At 52.7% G+C, this 18,494-nt stretch overlaps 1 protein-coding gene across 1 annotated transcript in view; it reads right to left on the bottom strand.

Annotated features, from left to right (window-relative positions):
• Window positions 1–18,162, bottom strand: part of LOC103180637 (double C2-like domain-containing protein beta) — a 30,467-nt gene extending 12,305 nt beyond the window's left edge. The window contains exons 1-3 of the mRNA XM_042338655.1: window positions 17,755–18,162; window positions 6,827–6,906; window positions 1,837–1,911 (exon numbers count right to left, since the gene is read on the bottom strand). Of these exons, the coding sequence (XP_042194589.1) occupies window positions 1,837–1,911; window positions 6,827–6,906; window positions 17,755–18,130 (531 nt within the window). The 5' untranslated portion in view covers window positions 18,131–18,162. The remainder of the gene's footprint in view (window positions 1–1,836; window positions 1,912–6,826; window positions 6,907–17,754) is intronic.
• Between the last annotated feature and the right edge of the window lie 332 nt (window positions 18,163–18,494).

The raw sequence follows: 18,494 nt of genomic DNA, 5'->3' as shown, positions 1-18,494 counted from the left end.
GACCTGTCCACTCCCTCCGACACTGACCTGCTCCATATCCCCCCCCACCCCCAACCCCGCCAGGCCCACCATCGGCAGTCAAGCATTCAGCCGTCCTGCCCCGACCCCCTGGAACTCCATCCCGGAGCCCTTCCACCTCACTCCACACCCCTAATAATAATCCCTCCAAAGCCAAAAACAATAATAAATCGGTCATTTTCAATCTACGACACCTTGTGGGACATTACTGTGCGCAATTGGCTGCCGCGTTCGCCCACAAATATACAGTCAATTCACTTTACAGTGTGTTCTGTGAAGCGCTTTGGGATGTCCTCCCGACGTGAAAAGCTCTATATCAAATGCAAGGATTATTATTATTGTTATTATAGTGCCTTGGGACGTCCTTCCACTGAACGATTACGAGGGATGGGTTTAGTGGAATGCGGAATGCATCACACAGCTGCGAAGTAACATAAATTTACTCAGGCGTTTTCTTCATGGTGTAATTTGCATTTTTTTTTAAAATTAACTGGCAAGGGAATGTCTCGCTGACAGTGATACAGATACAGAAATTATTCACAGCTCAATGCACGGGAAGCTGCAGGTTATTACACACACAGGGCAACTCATTACATGAAACTGGCTGCCGTGTTTTGCCCCCCAACCCCCACAAAATCCTGTGAAGCGCTTTGAGATGTCGTCCTGATGTGATAAGGCCCCACATCAAATACAACGGCTATTATTGAAGTGATTAATAACCCGATTTACAGTGGATCCTGTGAAGCGCTTTGAGGCGTCTCGACGATGTGATAGGGAGCTACGTCAAACGCAAGGATTATTACTATCATTATAATTATTATTATACTTAAGGCAGAGACAGAAAGAGAAAGGTATGAGAGTAAATACCTCCAATGGGGCAGTCTAGATTGACATACAACTCAGCTCAGCCTCGATGAGCTGAACTGTGGCGCTCTTTGAGACGTTATCCAATCGTCTGTTTGCCATCCAATTAACATTTCGTTTTGTTCAACTAAAAGTGGAGATAAGATTCCTGGAAACCCTCTCCATCTGCCGGGAAGTCGGCCAATCCTCTCGCTCCCGTAGTTGGTAACTGGAGAGACTGTGATTCTCTGTTAATATCGGTGATGTTCGTCTTTGTCGACCGCTAACATTTTCTAACGCTTCGCGGGCGAACCAGAGTTCGATCACGAGAATAATAATCTCTGTATTCCGTGCAGAGCCTTATCACATCGGGTGGGGGTGGAGGGAACAGGATTTGCCGTGAAGTGCAGCGACTGTGTTTTGCGGGCAGTCGATTTGCGAAAGGATGGTTAGTGCTCCTGCCCCTCAATGTGACTCCGCAACCTGCCTTCAGTCGCTCTCCATCAACCAGACAAGGGTTTAATAGAACTGCTGAGAGCTCTGACAATAAGATTGAGCGCAGCCAGTCAACGACGCCCAGACTGTACCTGAGCAATACACCGGGCAGCCCTGAAACAGGAACTAAAGGAGGGGCTGGTGACAAGATTGAGGGGGACATCGATTTGAGAAAAGAGTTGGCTGCGGTCCACCTCGATTCACGGAATGAAAGCTCGTCACCCCCCACCCCCGCCTGGATCCCTCCCCACTCCCCATTGAATCTGTCCTTCTGATGTGAGAGGTGCTATGCAACAGTAAATTTGTTGTTGTTGTTGATTCAGTTGGATTAAAGGAAATAGGGAACGGATGGGTGGGTGGGGGTTAAGGAGGTCATGTGTGGTGGTGGGTGTAGGTGTGGGGTTGGGCTTGGGGTGGGGAATGGGGTGAAGCGAGGCTGCCGAGGAGGTTTGAAGGTGGTTCAGTCTGATCGTCACTCACCTTACTGGCTCCGGGAAGCAAGTGGAGCTTGACGTAGGGATCAGCCAGGCCGTTGTGATCCATTGGCTTGAGACCCTTCAGGAGAAACAGAGAGAGAGAGAGAGAGAGTGTGAGAGGGAGAGAGAAAGAAAGAGACCAGGTCACTATCAGTGCCACGAACTGAAACCTCTCCCCCCCCCCCCCCCCCAGGCCATTTCCGTGACTTCACTCTGCGAATATAACAACAATAATAATCCTTGCATTTGATAACAGTGTGTTTCACGCGATATTCAAATATCAAAATGCCAGGTTGATGATGAAGATGATTATTGTTATTCTAAGTGTAGTGACTGCGTGTATTTTGCGAGCGAACGCGGCAGCCAATTACTCGGGGCTGCGTCTCAGAGCGCTTCGCAGCGGCGGAGCCTGGCGGAGGGAGGGAAGGAGGTGACCGTCAGCGCGATCGAAGAGGAAGGTCTTCACGGCGGCCTCTAAAAAGAGGGGAGGGAGGTGGGCGAGGCGGAGGGATCGAGGGAGAGAGTTCCAAAGTTTCGACGGGGCGCAGTGGCCGAAAGCGCAAGCCGTCGGTGGTGGAGCAGAGGGGGCGAGGGCCGAGCAGGAGGTTGGAGCCAGTCAAGCGGAGGTGGCGGTTGGCGGAGGGGTGGTGGGGGAACGGGTGGGGAGTAAGCAGGTAGGGAGGTGCCAGGGTGTGAAGGGATTTGTGGGCGAGTGAGAGGATCTTGAAATCAATCCATCCTGCGATAGGGAGCCAGTGGAGCCTGGCAAGTTCCGGTGTGATGGGGGTAAGGCGCGTGATGGTGAAAGGGCAATTTGGTCTGTGGGGTGATTGCCAGCCAAGAAACTCCCCGTTCTCTGGGATCACTCATCAGGTCGGGCAGCGTCTCACTTCCCCCTCTCCACAGACGCTGCCCGACCTGCTGAGCGTTCCCAGCGACTTCTGTTTTCTTTCTGCTCCGGATTTCCAGCATCTGCGGCATTGCGCGCTTGGGGCTCCCTTTTCTCTTCGGACGGCGTACGCGGGGAACGTGAGCGCGAAAAAGCGTCCGTCTGAGCAGAGAGCCGGTGGATTGTTTGAGCCCGAGTCCTTTTGTCAGTGTCTGATTGAGTCACTCTCTTTGCGGTTCTGGACAAAAGGAAAAATGTCAACACAGGTGGGCTTCCTCAATCAGGAGGTCCTGGTGAAAACGGGCCCCGTACTGTCCAGCCAGTAAACAAACCAGAGGAGATGCCTCCCCCTCTCTCTCTTTCTCTCTCTATTCTCTGCGTTATTGTCCGCCCTGTGATTCACCCGGAGGAAACCTCATTCACCCGCAGGATCGCGGTGTAATTTCAGCCACGGGAATCGAATGAGACAAACAGAGGGGCGGTCAAACCCATAGGCTGCACACTGGCTCGCGAACTCGCTCCCGTCGTGGCTGTTCACGAATCCGAATGGGATTTTCTACATCCAACGTCAGGGGACTTTACAAACTCACACGGTCCTGGCTGGCGATTAATCCTTTTGCCTCCCTCCACTTCTTGCCCATCACCGCCGCCGCCACCACCACCACTGCCTCCTCCAGTTGGATCGCCCGTCCCTCCCCATTTCATACAGCGCCTTATCGCGGCCTCGAGACGTCTCAAAGCGCTTCACAGAATCTACCGCAAAGTGCAGTGACTGTGTGTTTTGTGGACGAAAGGCGATAGCCAACGGCGCACAGCGGTGTCCCTCGGACAGTCGTGTTTTTTTTAAAAAAAAATAATTTTATCTATTTATTTTGTTCAGAATCCCTGCGAGCGATACAGCGCCTTCTCACGTCGTTGAGACGTCTCAAAGCGCTTCACAGGATATACTGTAGAGTGGCACACAAAAGACACACACTGTCCTCAGCAACAACAGCTTGTGTTTACATAGCACCCTTCGTGTGGAATAGCGCCTCAGGGCGCTTAATGCAATCGGAACCTGATGTCGAGATCATACAAAACCAAAAACAATAATAAATTGGTCATTTTCAATCTACGACTGTTTGTCTGCCGCGTTCGCCCACAAATATTCAGTCAATTCACTTTACTGTGTGTTCTGTGAAGCGCTTTGGGACGTCCTCCCGACGTGAAAAGCGCTATATCAAATGCAAGGATTATTATTATTATTATTATTACAGTCAGAGCCACTTTACAGTACATCCTGTGAAGCGTTTTGAGCTACATCACATGCAAGGATTATTAAGATGATTATGATTATTATTATTATTATTGATTCATTTGCAATCCCATCACATCTCGCCTTGCCACCACCTACAGGGATCGACCTCAATTTAACAGGTGACCAAATCGTGCCTTTTCCAGTTGAATAATTTTCCCGGGGAATGGCGGAGTCAAACCAACCAGAGGTCGGCCGTCCTCCTAATATTAATTTTGTTTATTGCTTTCCCACATCTCAAACAAACGGGAGCAGAAACGAGGCTGTTTTATCCTTTTTTATCAAAACTAAAACAAACAAACCTCACTGAACATATTTATGTGTAGACATGATATTACCTCTGACTGACGGGCTGGCTAGTTGTGGCGAATGACAACAGCGATGATAATAATAATCATAATAATCATCCTTGCATTTGATATCGCGCCTTGTCACCTCTTCGATACGTCTCGAAGCTTCACACAATATACTGTAAAGTGAATTGACTGTGTATTTTGTGATCATTTGCTTTTAGGCAGCACCGGTTTAAGACTAAGACTTTACAGTGTGAAGCGCTGCGAGACGTCTTGACGACAAAATCCAAGGATCATTATCATTACTATGTATAACAATATTATTAATATCTACTGGTTACAGTAATAACTACCGGGCGACAACAGCATTAACCAATTAACCAGGTCTAACTAACAGTGTCTCTTCGGGGACGGAGTGTGAGGAGTGCATCGGGTGACCGGCGAGGCTAATCCGGGTTTCACTAAGGGGGAGTATGGAGGTGTTTGGGTGGGTGTGAGGGGTGGGGAGGGGAGGTTACTCTTACCTTCCTGTACCTAGGCTTTGGCACCTGTCCCCAGTAATGGCATGCAGTGAGCGAGAGAGAGAGAGAGAGAGAGAGAGAGACGCGGCAGTTGGGAAACAAAGAGAAGCAATGAGAGACAAAGTCATGACTTTACAGTTACCAGACTCTACAGTCGCCGGGTTCGAGTCGCTCCCTTGTACTCACCGAGACTCCATCCCGGCCACGGATCATAGAGTTACACCCAGCGCTACAGCAACAAAGGTATAGCCATTCTACCCAACTAGCCTCCGTGCGGAGTCCCATAGCATAGTGGTTAGAGCACTCGCCTCACAAGCGAGAGGACCCGGGTTCGATTCCCAGTCAGGGCGAAACCTTAGGCAAGTTACCTTACTGCCCACGCACATACACACACACGCACGCACGCTTCTGTTTACCTTGCAGGAACCCGGTCGTTGGTCAAATGGCGGATCACTTTCCGGGGATAATAATCCCTTCCACCTCCCTCCCCACCCAAAAATAATTTTTGCTCACTCAACCCGTGACTGCGTGCGGGGACGCTGCTGTGCGCAAGTGGCTGCTGCGGTTCGCCCGCAAAACGCACAGCCACTCCACTTTACAGTATATGCTGCAAAGCGCTTTGAGGCGTCTCGAAGACGTGATAAGGCGCTGTATCAAATGCGAGGATTATTATTATTACAACAGCACAGCACTCCCTCCCCACCCCACCCCAGCCCCCAGTGTCGGTCTACACCGTGAGCTCAAAATCCCTAACGTGTGCGTGCGCGTGCGCGTGCGTGCGCGCGTGCATTTGTGCGTGGAGAGCGTGGAAACCGGCAAACCTCTGACACCTCGGCGAGGCCGGCGCGTTACCGACAGAGCCGTGGGGCTGACTCACGGAACATCTGAAGCAGAGATTGCAGTGGCTTTCAACAGGGAAACCGTTTGAAAATAGAGCAATAGAAAAATAGGAAGAATATAAATTAGGCGTGTGAGGGGGTGGGTGTGAGGGGATGGGAGAAAGAGAGGAGGGAAGAGTGTGAGAGTGGTGGGGGGTGGGAGTGGGGGGGGGGGAGCTGCTGAGAGATCTATCACAAAGCCAAGCCAGTGCAATCACGCTGGGCTGAAAGGCTTTCCGCTCACTGTTAGCTCACGTTGCCCAAACCGTTATTCCGTGTGACAGCATCAAATCAACCACAAGCACTCTGCCTCAAATCGCTTTCTAAATTGCTCCTTAAAAGTACCTTCAAATGAGAATCCCTGACAGAAACGCACACACACGCACACACACACGCACACACGCACGCACCCACCCCTCGTCAGTAAACATCGATGGCCAGTGGATTAAAAAAAAACACTTTCCGTGACTCCGCACTGGAGGAATTTGCAGGAGAGACTGACTGAGATTGTACGTTTGAGGCTTACACGGGTAGCGGGGGCTAAATTAGCCGAAAGACTGGCTGAGTTAACGCAGTGCTGTCTCTCACCTTTGGGGTCAGAAGGCTGCGATTTTCCACATCCAACATCAGGGACTTTAAGCTCACAGTAACCGGCTGGTAATTAACCTTCTTCCCTTTCTCCACACCCACCCCTCCACCCAAACACCACGGTCTCCTCCAGTTTTCACCGCCCGCCACTCAGCATTTGACACCAGCGCCTTATCTTGCGGTCGAGACGTCTCAAGGCGCTTCACCGAATATACCACGAAGTGGATTGACCGCGTGTATTTTGTGGGCGAATTGCGCACAGCAGCGAGTGGTCCCACGAAACGGATGGAGTGACCAAACGTGTTTGGTTTTTGGGAGGGTTTTACCACCACCCCAAAAAGCGATCCGCCAATCGATTAACAACAACTGGGTTCCTACTTACTGCTGGGTAAGCAACTCGCGCTGGGTGAGGACCCATTTTTAACCAGGAGACTGGGTGGGGTTTCCAGGACTCGTTGTGTGCAAAACAACAACAACGATACAATACAATAACGGTGATTACCTCCCGCTCGCCCCCTAATAATTACTTACTTTGGCTTTGTTGATTGAGCAGTGTAGAGCGTTGTTTTCCTGGTCGTACAGCAAACTGTAATCCAACGTGCCGAGGGTGGCTAGAGAGAGAGAGAGAGAGAGAGAGGAGACAACGGCGTTTAAGGCGTCAACAAGAAAAGGGGAGCGATTCCAAATTGTGATTGTAATTGTAATTAATAAGAGAGAGAAAATGATCCCACCAAGTGCTGAGTCGGTGGGAAATTTAACCCTCGCATTTTAATAACAGTAATCCTATCATTTGATACAGCGCCTTATCACATCGGCGAAGGGTCTCAAAGGGCTCCACCAGGATACACTGTAAAGTGGATTGACTGTGTATCTTGCGGGCGAAACGCGGCAGCCAATCGCGCACAGCAGCGTCCCCACCCACTGGCGAACGGTGGCGGATTGAGTGACCGCTCTTTCATCCCCCCCACAAGGGATTATTGCCACCAGATCCGCCAACTGACTAACAACCGCATTCCTACTTCACTGCCAGTTAAACAGAGACGTGCGGAGTTTAGAAACTCGGCCGAGGTTTCGCCGGGAATCGAACCCGCTTGCGAGGCGGCGAGCGGGCTGACCGCGACCCTACAGGGCTCCCACTCCTCTGCCTTCACAGATTAAAGCCACGAGTCGTTGATACAATCAGGAGAAGTTGCTGCAACACGGACTTAACAAGTGTTATTCTGCTTGTGGTGTAGCCTGCGTCTCTCGCTCCATTAAACCAAACCGCGTGTGACATTTTAATAACAAAAAAAAACCCTCTCTCTCTCTCTCTCTCTCTCTCTCTCAAGTAATTCTATCACAAGCAAATAATCTCCAGCGAGATCAACAATTGACTGACTTTTCTATTCAGCGTCAAACAATCTCAGCGAGCGGACTGCTCGCAGGATGTTCCCGTGGAACCAAATGCATTGGCACATTCGAGACAAGTTCTCCACCGCTCGTCCGTCACCATCAGGACCTCGTCCTTCTTCGCCGGGAGGAGACCTTACACCCTGAGGGGGCCAAAGCCCTAACGGGTAAGGTGGTCCTCGCTGGGCAAGCAGAGGGAGAGCTTGCCAGACCACAACAACAACATTGCACTCACATAGCGTCCTCCACACAAAAGCGCTTAACAGTGGCTGGAGCCTGACTCGCTCTCAATGGGAAGCTGCATGGTTTTAGCTGGTTAGACTCCAGCAAGTACCCCCAACACACACTCTGGGCTTCACCCCCACCCCCCGTCGCCCACCACCACTTCCTCCCCCACTTCCAACCCCCCTACCCAACGCTCTTGCCAACCTGCGCTTAATACTTTCCGGAATTAGGTGAGCAGGACGTGCGTATCCCTCCAGGGAGAGAGATGGAGAGAGAGAGAGGGGGAGAGAGAGAGAGAGAGAGAGAGGACGCATTCCATTCCAACAATCTATCTCTGGGAATTCCACGCGTTGGGATGCACGGAATTCTCGGTTTGGTTTGGATGCTCTTAAGCACGGAGATGGGTTTCCGCGTGTGTCAAACATCGGTCTGGGCGAACGGTACAGATCCTGCAGACCTATTCGAAAAGAAAAGAGAGTTTTCTCTCTCTCTCTCTCTCTCTCTCTCTCTCCTGGGATGTGTGTCCTGGACTGCAATCCGACAATTATTATTATTCTATTCACAATACTTTATGTACAGCCGTGAAGTGAATGACAAATTATACAAACCCCACACACAAAACGCATGCGCACGCACGCACACACTCACAGAAAACACACACACACACACACACAGACACGCACACACGCATACACAAACACAACACGCGGAAAACGCGAGCGCACGCACGCACAATGCACACACAAAGCGGAACGCACGCGCGCAGACCTACACCGCGCAAACACACGGACATGCAGACACACGCGCGCACACACACACACATGTTCGATCTCACAAGGAGGGTGTGAGTTGGCAGTCGGGTGAAGGATGCGAAGAACGGAACGAGTTTTTACGTGTAATTAAACGATTCTACTGCCTGGCTTGTTTGGTTTGGCAGATAATATGTCGCGATTGCGATCAGAGAGAGTCCAGGAGCGAGAGAGAGAGAGAGAGAGAGGGAGAGGGAGAGAGAGTGAGGAGGAGGTGGGGAGAATAAAGCTCAGCATTGACTGAGCTGCTGGGTGATGCTCCAGTGAGATTATGAGGTTAACAACAGACACAAAATGAGCGTGAGATCTGCCAGAACTTGGAACTTGTGAATTTGTCTGCCCTGAGGTGCAACCACTGCTGGCGCTGGAGAGGCTGTGTCACACACACACACAGATTTACGCACACACACACACACACACACGCAGATTTACGAGCACATACACGTGCACACACACAGATATCTGCACACATACATACACGCACACACACAGACACACAGGCACAGATATAAACACATACACACGCGTACGCATACACACACTCACAGATATACGCGCGCACACACACACACACACAGATATACACGCACGCTCACACCCGCAAAAAGAATCACGCTCGCGCGCGTACACACGCGGGAACGCCCGCACACAAGACACGCAAACGTGTAATAATAATAATAATAATAATAATCCTCGCATTTGATATAGCGCTTTTCACGTCGGGAGGACGTTCCCAAAGCGCTTCACAGAACACACTGTAAAGTGAATTGACTGTATATTTGTGGGCGAACGCGGCAGCCAATTGCGCACAGCAATGTCCCCACAAACAGTCGTGGATTGAAAATGACCAATTTATTATTGCTTTTGGTTTTGGAGTGATTATTATTAGGCTCTGTGTGGAGTAAGGAAACTTGCCCGAGGTTTGGCCCTCTGCCTGGGATTGAACTCGGGTCTCTGAGTGCTCTAACCACTGAGCTGCAGTACCCCGCACCCCACGCCCACGCACAACAGGGTACAAAAACATCGAGCCTCTGAACAGCCCGCACACAGAGGCTGTTGTGAAGTGCTGGGTGTCTCCCAGCCCACGCTCGCCGAGACCCACAGACACCAGCCTCTCAATATTCTCATCACTCTGCGCTGGGAGCTCTGCTCACAGCTCCTGCATCCTAATTCCTGCCCAACACTCACTGCTGCTCTCCATCAGAGGGGAGAAAACGCTGCTCACAGACAGACAGACGGACAGACAGACAGACGCACAGACAGACGAGGCTTGTGTGTCGGAGCGTTGCTCTGACCAGGGACGGGGTGGGGCGTAGGGGGGAGAGGTGGGGAGGGGGACAGAGGAGGGAGCCCGACACTGACATTTAATTCCAATCACGACAATTACTGGAGCCACACGGCTGGTTACACAGCGCAGTCGGGTGGACATTAAGAGACTCTATTGCCACTGCCCCCTCCTCCTCCTCCCCCCCCCCCACCGTCTCCCTCTCTCTCTAAATCCCCTCCCACCTCATCCCCTCGTTTACCCCCCACCCCCACCCCCACGCTGTCGCGCTGGCATTAGTCGCGGCTAAACAACCACAACCACAACAACAACAACAACAAATTACATTTTCCGCAGCAGCTTTCACATTGGGAGGACGTCCCAAGGCACTGGACAGCAACACTAACCGCGCTGGGGGTTGGGATCAGGAGGGGTGGAGGACGGGGGGGATGGGGGGGGGGGTGGGTAGGTGGCGCGGTCGAAGAGGAGGGTCTCGAGAGGAGCCTTGTAGGAGGCAAGGGGGGGAAGCGAGGTGAGGCGAAGGGACGGAGGGATGGAGTCCCAAAGGCTCGACCACCGATAGTGGGGTGGGCAGGGAAGGGGACACGGAGCAGGCTGGAGCCCGCAGAGCGGAGGGACAGGTTGGTATGGAGTCAGCAGGTGACTGAGGTAAGGGAGGAGCAAGACCCTGAGGGGGGGGCTTTGAAAGCAGAGACTAAACAGCGGAGGCGATGCTGCGGTGCGGACAATTACCGTGTTGCTCATTGTTGTGACGGGAAGCTTTATCGGTCCATTAGCAACAGTTTGCTCCGGCGAATGATTCTGCAAAAACATTATATTACACAGTGCGGTGGAGTGGGGGTGGGAGGGGAGGGGGTTCCAGCACTCTGCAGCACTCACCCACTGGGCTCAGTGCACAGGCTGATCTTTCCGCTTGATACAACGCCTTATCACATCGTCGAGACGTCTCAAAGCGCTTCACAGGATATACTGGACAGCGCAGTGACTGTGTGTTGCTCATCCACAAAATACACAGTCAAATCCACTTGACAGTGAAGCGCTTTGAGACGTCTCAACGTGATAAGGCACTATATCAAACGCAAGGAAAGGATTATTATTATTGTTATTAATTATTATTATTATTAATATTATTAAGGAGACCCGAATTCTTGGTTCCAACCCTCGGAGGCGCTCAGCGACACAGGCCCCGGCTCCGCACAACTGCAAGAATTATTATTAATGTTATCGTTAATATTAATTCCCTCATCACCGAACGAGCGTCAGCAGGAGTCTGCTGTCGCTCGGGCCACCGACGGTCGGAAGGAAGCGAGGAGTCTTTCTCGCCGCGTGAAAAGGAGCGGCGGTCACGCTTCTCGGTAGCGTCTCAAAGTGCAGCGTCCATCGACCGCAGCATCTGACAGCCACCGTCAGCATCTGACAGAGAAATCGAACGCACTTTTATTGCCTTGCGACGGCAATCAATGTTTTATTCCCAGCTATTCCCCGCCACTGCCTCTCCCTCTCCCTCTCCCCCTCTCTCTCTGTCTCTGTCTCTGTCTCCCAGTTGCGTAGCGACAGGGTTTTCTGCGCAAGCGAAACTCGGCAGCCAATTTTACCCGCAAAAGCGGTGTCCCAGTAGCCAGCCAGCCGTGAACGGCAAGTCATTTTTAAAAAAAAAAAAAACGGACATTAACCCAAAAAATAAGTTCGGGAGAAAGGAGGACGGGGTTGGAGGGAAAGACTGCGCGAGGAGATCAGACAGATGAGATTGATCAGACACATCAGGGCAGCGAGGCAGCAAACTGTACGATACAATATAATCGACAGCCGCACGCCGTAATTGCCAGTTTATAACGTCGTTACTTATTGATCCGCTCCCTCAGAACCTCTCTGATACAGCTATAACTTACAGTTTTTAACCGAGTTAAGAACAGAGCGGAAAAAAAAAAGCGCGCTCCCACTGTCTCGTCCTTCTCCGATGCTCCACGTCAACGATAAGGTTTCGCCCACAAAATATTTACGGTCAATTCACTTTCAGGCATATTCTGCGAAGTGAAGTCGCTTTGAGACGTCTCGAAGACGTGATAAGGCGCTGTGTCGAGTGCAAGGATTATTATTATTATTAATACAAACGTTTGGGACACTGTGCCTTTCACCAGGTCGGAAAGTCGCCCCACAGGACTCGCTGCGTATATTTTACAACGATAAGAATTATCCCTACATTTGATACAGCAAAGGACAGCAGCCAAGTGAGGCAGTGACTGGCAGTGACTACATCCTGCGCTCCACAAGATGCTAAGTTAATGGAGGGGGTGGCAATGGCCGTCTGAGACTTAGCTTCTCTTAATCCCTCGCTGCCGTTTGAAGCAGAATCCATCACGGCACAGCAACTTCAAAAGGGGATTAGAGAAACGGTGCGAAAGGGAAAAATGTAAAGAGGCGCGAGTGCGTGAGTGAGTGAGTGAGTGAGAGTGTGAGTGAGCGAGTGAATGAGAGTGTCTATGAGTGAGTGAGTGAGAGTATGAGTGAGCGAGTGAATGAGAGTGTCTATGAGTGAGTGAGTGTGTGAGTGAGAGTGTCTATGAGTGAGAGTGTCTATGAGTGAATGTGTGAGTGAGTGAGTCAGAGTGTCTATGAATGAGTGAGTGTATGAGTGAGCGAGTCAGAGTGTCTATGAATGAGTGAGTGTATGAGTGAGTGAGTCAGAGTGTCTATGAGTGAGTGAGTCAGCGTGTCTATGAGTGAGTGAGTGAGTGAGTGAGTCAGAGTGTCTATGAGTGAGTGAGTGAGTGAGTGAGTGAGTGAGTGAGTGAGTGAGTGAGTGTGAGTGTGTTGGGGTGGGTGGGCTGGTTGAATGGCCTCCTGTGGGGCTGTGATACACTCTGTGAGTGATCTGACTGTGAGCTTAACAAGTTCAGCCTCAACTTCAGACACGGCCACTGAACACGCTCGCTCTCCTCTCCAATACACAGTGTGCCCCGCGCACAACACACGCACACGCACGTACACAGTGTGCTCGCACACACACACACGCACACACACACACGCAAAGCGTGCAGGCGCACACACGCGCACACATAAGCACAGCGCACAAATACACATTAGACTCACAAACACGTAGACACCCCGCGCGCGCACATGCAAACGCAGACACACGGCGTGTGCGCGCACACAGTTGGAACGTGCACAGAGTGCGCGCGCACACAGCACACACATACACACGCGTGGCTGTCTAGGAGTCAGCGTGCACATAGACCAGCTCCAGGCGTCAGGGAAGCCGCCAGTTGCTGACCCCCTTTTCCTGCCGTCTCATCTCCTCTTTGGCACAAATTGAAAACATAATGAAGGTTCTCGGGCAGAATGTAGAATGAGCCCAGGTTTCACCCAGCGTGTGCTCACTGTACAGCACACGCCACACCGTAGCACAGCACACGCCACGCCGTAGCACAGCACACGCCAAATATAGCACAGCACACGCCACGCCGTAGCACAGCACACACAGCACATAGCATAGCACACGCCACACCGTAGCACAGCAAACGCCACGCCGTAGCACAGCACACGCCAAATATAGCACAGCACACCCCGCATATAGCACAGCACGCACAGCATATAGCACAGCACATGCCACACCATAGCACAGCACACGCCACACATAGCACAGCACATGCCACACCATAGCACAGCACACGGCACGCTTGGACAGCACGCCCAGCATGGCATGGCAGTAGAGGGAACGGTGCCAATCATTGGGGGCGGGGAGGGGAGGGGGGGGTGTTCTACGTGACAATATTTCCACGTTTTGAACATGGCTGATGTCTAGACAGGACACATACACAGACACACACACACAGACACAGACACAGACTGTTTCTAAACTGAAAATCATTACTCGCCGCAACCAAATAAATCACGGTGAAGTACGAGGCAATTACCCAGAGCGAGACGGGCCTCTGACCCCAGGCCTGACCAGACCAGCGAGGTTACCGCTCCCCTCGCTGACACCCCCAGGGCACCGCTCTCGCCTCTGGGTCAGATGTTCAGGGGTTCAAGCCCCAGTCTGCTCCAACACAGCGCCGGGTGTGTGTGCGTGCGTGTGTGTGCGTGGGTGTATATCAGGAGGTGCGGGGGAAGGGGGGGGGCATGCGCGGCATTGTGTAGTGACTATCTTATGGAGTCCCGTATCGCAGCGGTTAGAGCACTCGCCTCGCAAGCGAGAGGACCCGGGTTCGATTCCCGGCCGGGCGAGACAGGGCGAAACCTTAGGCAAGTTTCCTTCCGCCACACGCACGCTTCTGCTGACCCAGCAGTGAGTAGGAACCCGGGTGGTAGCGGATTGGCACGGATCACTTTCCGGGGGTAACAAAGCCTCCAAAACAAACGTTGGTCACTCAAATCCACGAGACTGTTTGAGGGACACCGCTGAGCGCAAATGGCTGCCGTGTTTCGCCCACAAAAGTTTCGCCCACAAAAACAGTCAATTCAGCTTTACAGTATATTCTGCGAAGCTCTTTGAGACGTCTCAAAGACGTGATTAGACCCTACATCAAATGCAAGGATTATTATTATTATTTTTATCAGTAAAGAGCGAGTTCCACCACCAATTTGAATATAAACCAGACGGAGAGAGACTGTGGCTCTGGGACTGAACCAGCCAGACTGTCTGGATGGTTACTGAATTATGGATCGGTCTGTATTGTCAGTTTTTGCTGGCTGGCGGAGCAGGTCTTGGTCTCTGATCATTAGTAATAATAGCGTCTGCATCGAGAACGGGAGACCGGCCAAATGGTGACTGGGGTTTGCACTGTGGCTTCTCCCTGGGTCTGGTTGCAATTCATTTCACACGCTCGTCTCACCGCCTTGCTTGTTTGTCTGTTTATTTTTGAGCCCGAGAGAGAGAAAGAGAGAGAGATTACATATGTATACAGGGTGACCAAAAAGTCGTGACGTTTCCCTATTATCTAAAAAGAAACAGAGACTGTCAGAACATTTTGGTCGTTTCGTTACATGTCCCCGTGTGGAAATTGATGACCGCGGCGATGAATAACAACAACAGATTGTTATGTATATTAACACAACTCCGGGCGTTGAAAATTTCCCACCAGCCTTACGCTGGACTAGGAAACGGTACACACTTCACTACTGCAATTTGGCTGAGTGAGTGAGTGAGTGAGTGAGAGTGTCTGTAAGTGAGTGGGAGAGTGAGTGTGTGTGTGTGTGTGTTGTTGGGGGGGGGGGTGCGGTGGGGGGGGGGGTACGGGCTGGTTGAATGGCCTCCTGTCGGGGTTGTGATATCCTGAGTGCTCTGGAGCCGAACGGGTTCAGCCTCAACCTCAGACACGGGCCATTGAACACACTCGCTCTCCTCTCCAATAAAATTGCGTGCTCTCTCTCTCTCACTCTCTCTCCCCCCCTCCCCGTGTTATGGCTACCGTCAAGCGCTCTGGGACACTACCCTGCGTGAGGTGGGGGTGGGGGGTGGGGGGGGTAAATAAACAGGAAACAGCACATAAACATCATCAACCGTTAGCAGTTACGCAAATCCTTTCTCCCAACAGTAAATAAGACAGGACTCGCGAGACGGAGCGGGTCGGTGAAATAGACAAAGAGTGATTGATCGCTCTGGAATCCTATCGCAAGATGCTGTGGGAAGCTCTGCACCTAATGGGAGTGTGTGTGTGTGGGGGGGGGGTGGGGGGTTTGGAGGTGGGGAGGGGGCTTACACCACATCCATCGATAGAGGTGCCCAGCGCTCAGAGGAGACATTGAAGTTCCCCGCCCCCACCCCCGCGCGCCCACGCACGACACACACACGCACAACACGCACAACACGCGCACCACACACAAGCGCAGATCCACAGACACGCACAGTTCCTCTCTGCGTTCTATCAGTCGGATGCCACCGCCCACCCAACAACAACAACAACAACAAACCACAACAAGATCTCCCGTGACGCTGTTCTCTCTCCCGGCGTCCTGGCCGACAATCCCCTCCTCCCCCACCCACCCGATGAAAAGAACCGCTTGTCGGCTTCGTGGCTGTTTGACGAGAGAAGCACACGGTCACCAACTCCCTGGCGTTCTGCCGTTAAGTGTTTTGAAACGTTCGGATGTTACAGGCGCCGTATCAGTTGCAAGAATTGCTGTTAGTAGCCGTCCTTGCGAAATGACCGGATGGGCGGCTGTTGGGGGGGGGGGGTGTGGGGCGAGGGGGCAGGGGCGGGGGAGTGATGGTGGGTGTGGGGGAAAATATGGGAAATTTGGGGAATTTTGTACCCCTCAGTTGGAATCAATCGACCCCACAGCATTCAGTCACTCAATGAATCACTGCCTAAACGCTGGACGTACAGTACACAGTTAACCAGGAGAAAGCAGAGCTGAATTGAATAGAATACAGAGAATAGGAGACACGATTCACCACAGAGTATTGTTTTATACACACGGCACACACACACACGTATGTTTGCGCAGGCAAACAAACACACGCACGCACGCACACTACACGTACACCCGCACGCACACGCACCCACGCGCGCGCGCGGGCGCAGAACACGCCAGCGCAGATACCCATACACACACAGTCCCTGTCTGCGCTCCATCAGTCCGCCCAACGACGACGACGACAACTTGCAGTGCTCACTGCTCACACACCACCACCCCCAACCCCAACCACCACCCCCCCCCCCACCGCTTGCCCCGCCCCAACCCCCCCATTCCACCGCCTCCCTGGGAGGGGGGGAAGAGACGTCTTAGGCTGAATTCCGGATTGGTTAGATGTTGGGGGTTAACCCCCCCCCCCCCGCCACCCCACACACCCGCTCCTCCCCATTTCCCCTTGTCCCCAACCCCCCCCCCACCCCACTCCCACCCCAGCCCACTCCCTGCGCAATGGAATTCCTCAGTGCGGTTCCAGCCGTCACAGAGTTAAACGGCTTTTCTCCCAAAGCAAACTGCTCCTCTCGACTCCGGGGCAATTCGAACGTCGGTTGCTGACCCCAAATTTGCCCCCAAACCACCCCACTCCCACCGCACCGCCCCCCCCCCCCCCGCCCCCCCCACGGCCGAAAAAAATCAATAACATCAACAAGCTGCTAATGAAGCGGCCGTTTCTCTCTCTCTCTCTCTCTCGCTCTCGCGCTCTGTGTGTTGTGCGGTGTTTAACGGGCGGCTCCGTGTCTGCGAACAACTAATTACAATTTGAGAGATTGCTTTGCTCCAGTCACTCGTAGGTGAAAGGTGCCGAGTCCGACACACGTACACACACACACACACACAAAACACGCACACAATACATGCACATAGACACACACACACTGATACACAGCACCTATACACATGCATACATACAGACACACGCACCCACACCCACGCATGTGCAGCACACATACACATCACACACGCACACAGCCAGCACCCGCGCACGCACTCACGCATGCACGCACGCAAGCGCACGCACACACACACACCCGCGCACACCCCCCCATGCAAGTCCACGCGCATACGTGCGCATGCAGGTGCACACGCACGTGCAGCGCACGCACACATCGCACGCACGCGCACAGCCGGCACGCGCACACGCACGCAAGTGCATACACCCACGCAAGTGCACACACCCGCGCACACACCCATGCAAGTCCACGCGCCGACGGGCACACGCAAGTGCACACGCAAGTGCAGGCGCGCGCACATTCCCAATCCCAACACCCCACCCCCCCCACCCGGATTCCCCGACAGGTCACTCACTCTCGTTAAGGAAGGAAGCGGGAACTTACTGGAGTCGTCGGATTCGTATCCCTCCGCCTCGGGCTCCCCCCCCCCCTCCTCCTCCTCGTCCTCCTTCTCCTGCTCCTCCTCCCTCCTGGCGATGGCTCCCGCCGCGGTCCCAAGCGATCCGTCCACTCGGTCCTCCTCCTCCTCCTCTTGGCCCTCTTGGGGCCGGGCGGTGTCGTGGGCGCGGGCGTGGGCGGGGGGCGGGCTGGCGGGGGTCCGGGCCGGGCTGCTGTGGTTGACGGCTGCGGCGAGACCCCGCGGAAAACGAGGGAAGTAGTCAGAGATCTGTTTAATGGGTTTGATGGGACCAGGGCAGACATCAATGGCCATGTGCTCCTGAATACTGATGGTCATTTTCTCACCCTTTCGGACGCTCATGCATGCAACACTCTGGCGTTTTTTTTTATATATATATATATATATATAAAAAATAAAACGAGTCACGGAGAGAGACCGATGACCTGCCAACTGAGGAGGGAGGGAAGGAAGGAGGGAGGGAGGGAAGGAAGGAGGGAGGGAGGGAGAGAGGGAGATGCGGTGAATTTGAAATCAAATGAAGAGCAACAGGGAATCAGTAAGCGATCGGTGTCTCTCTCTCTCTCTCTCTGTCTCTCTCTATCTCTCTCTCTCTCTCTGTCTCGTTATATACACACACACACACGCGCGCGCGCAACGTATATATACACGCACACGCGCGCACACACACACACACACAACACAGCAGCACTCAACGCTCCAGCGT

This window comes from Callorhinchus milii, unplaced genomic scaffold, assembly GCF_018977255.1.
Source record: "Callorhinchus milii isolate IMCB2004 unplaced genomic scaffold, IMCB_Cmil_1.0 Scaffold10, whole genome shotgun sequence".
Lineage (NCBI taxonomy): Eukaryota > Metazoa > Chordata > Chondrichthyes > Chimaeriformes > Callorhinchidae > Callorhinchus > Callorhinchus milii.
Note: the sequence above shows the minus strand (reverse complement) of the source record. Positions and strands in the feature narration are given on the sequence as shown.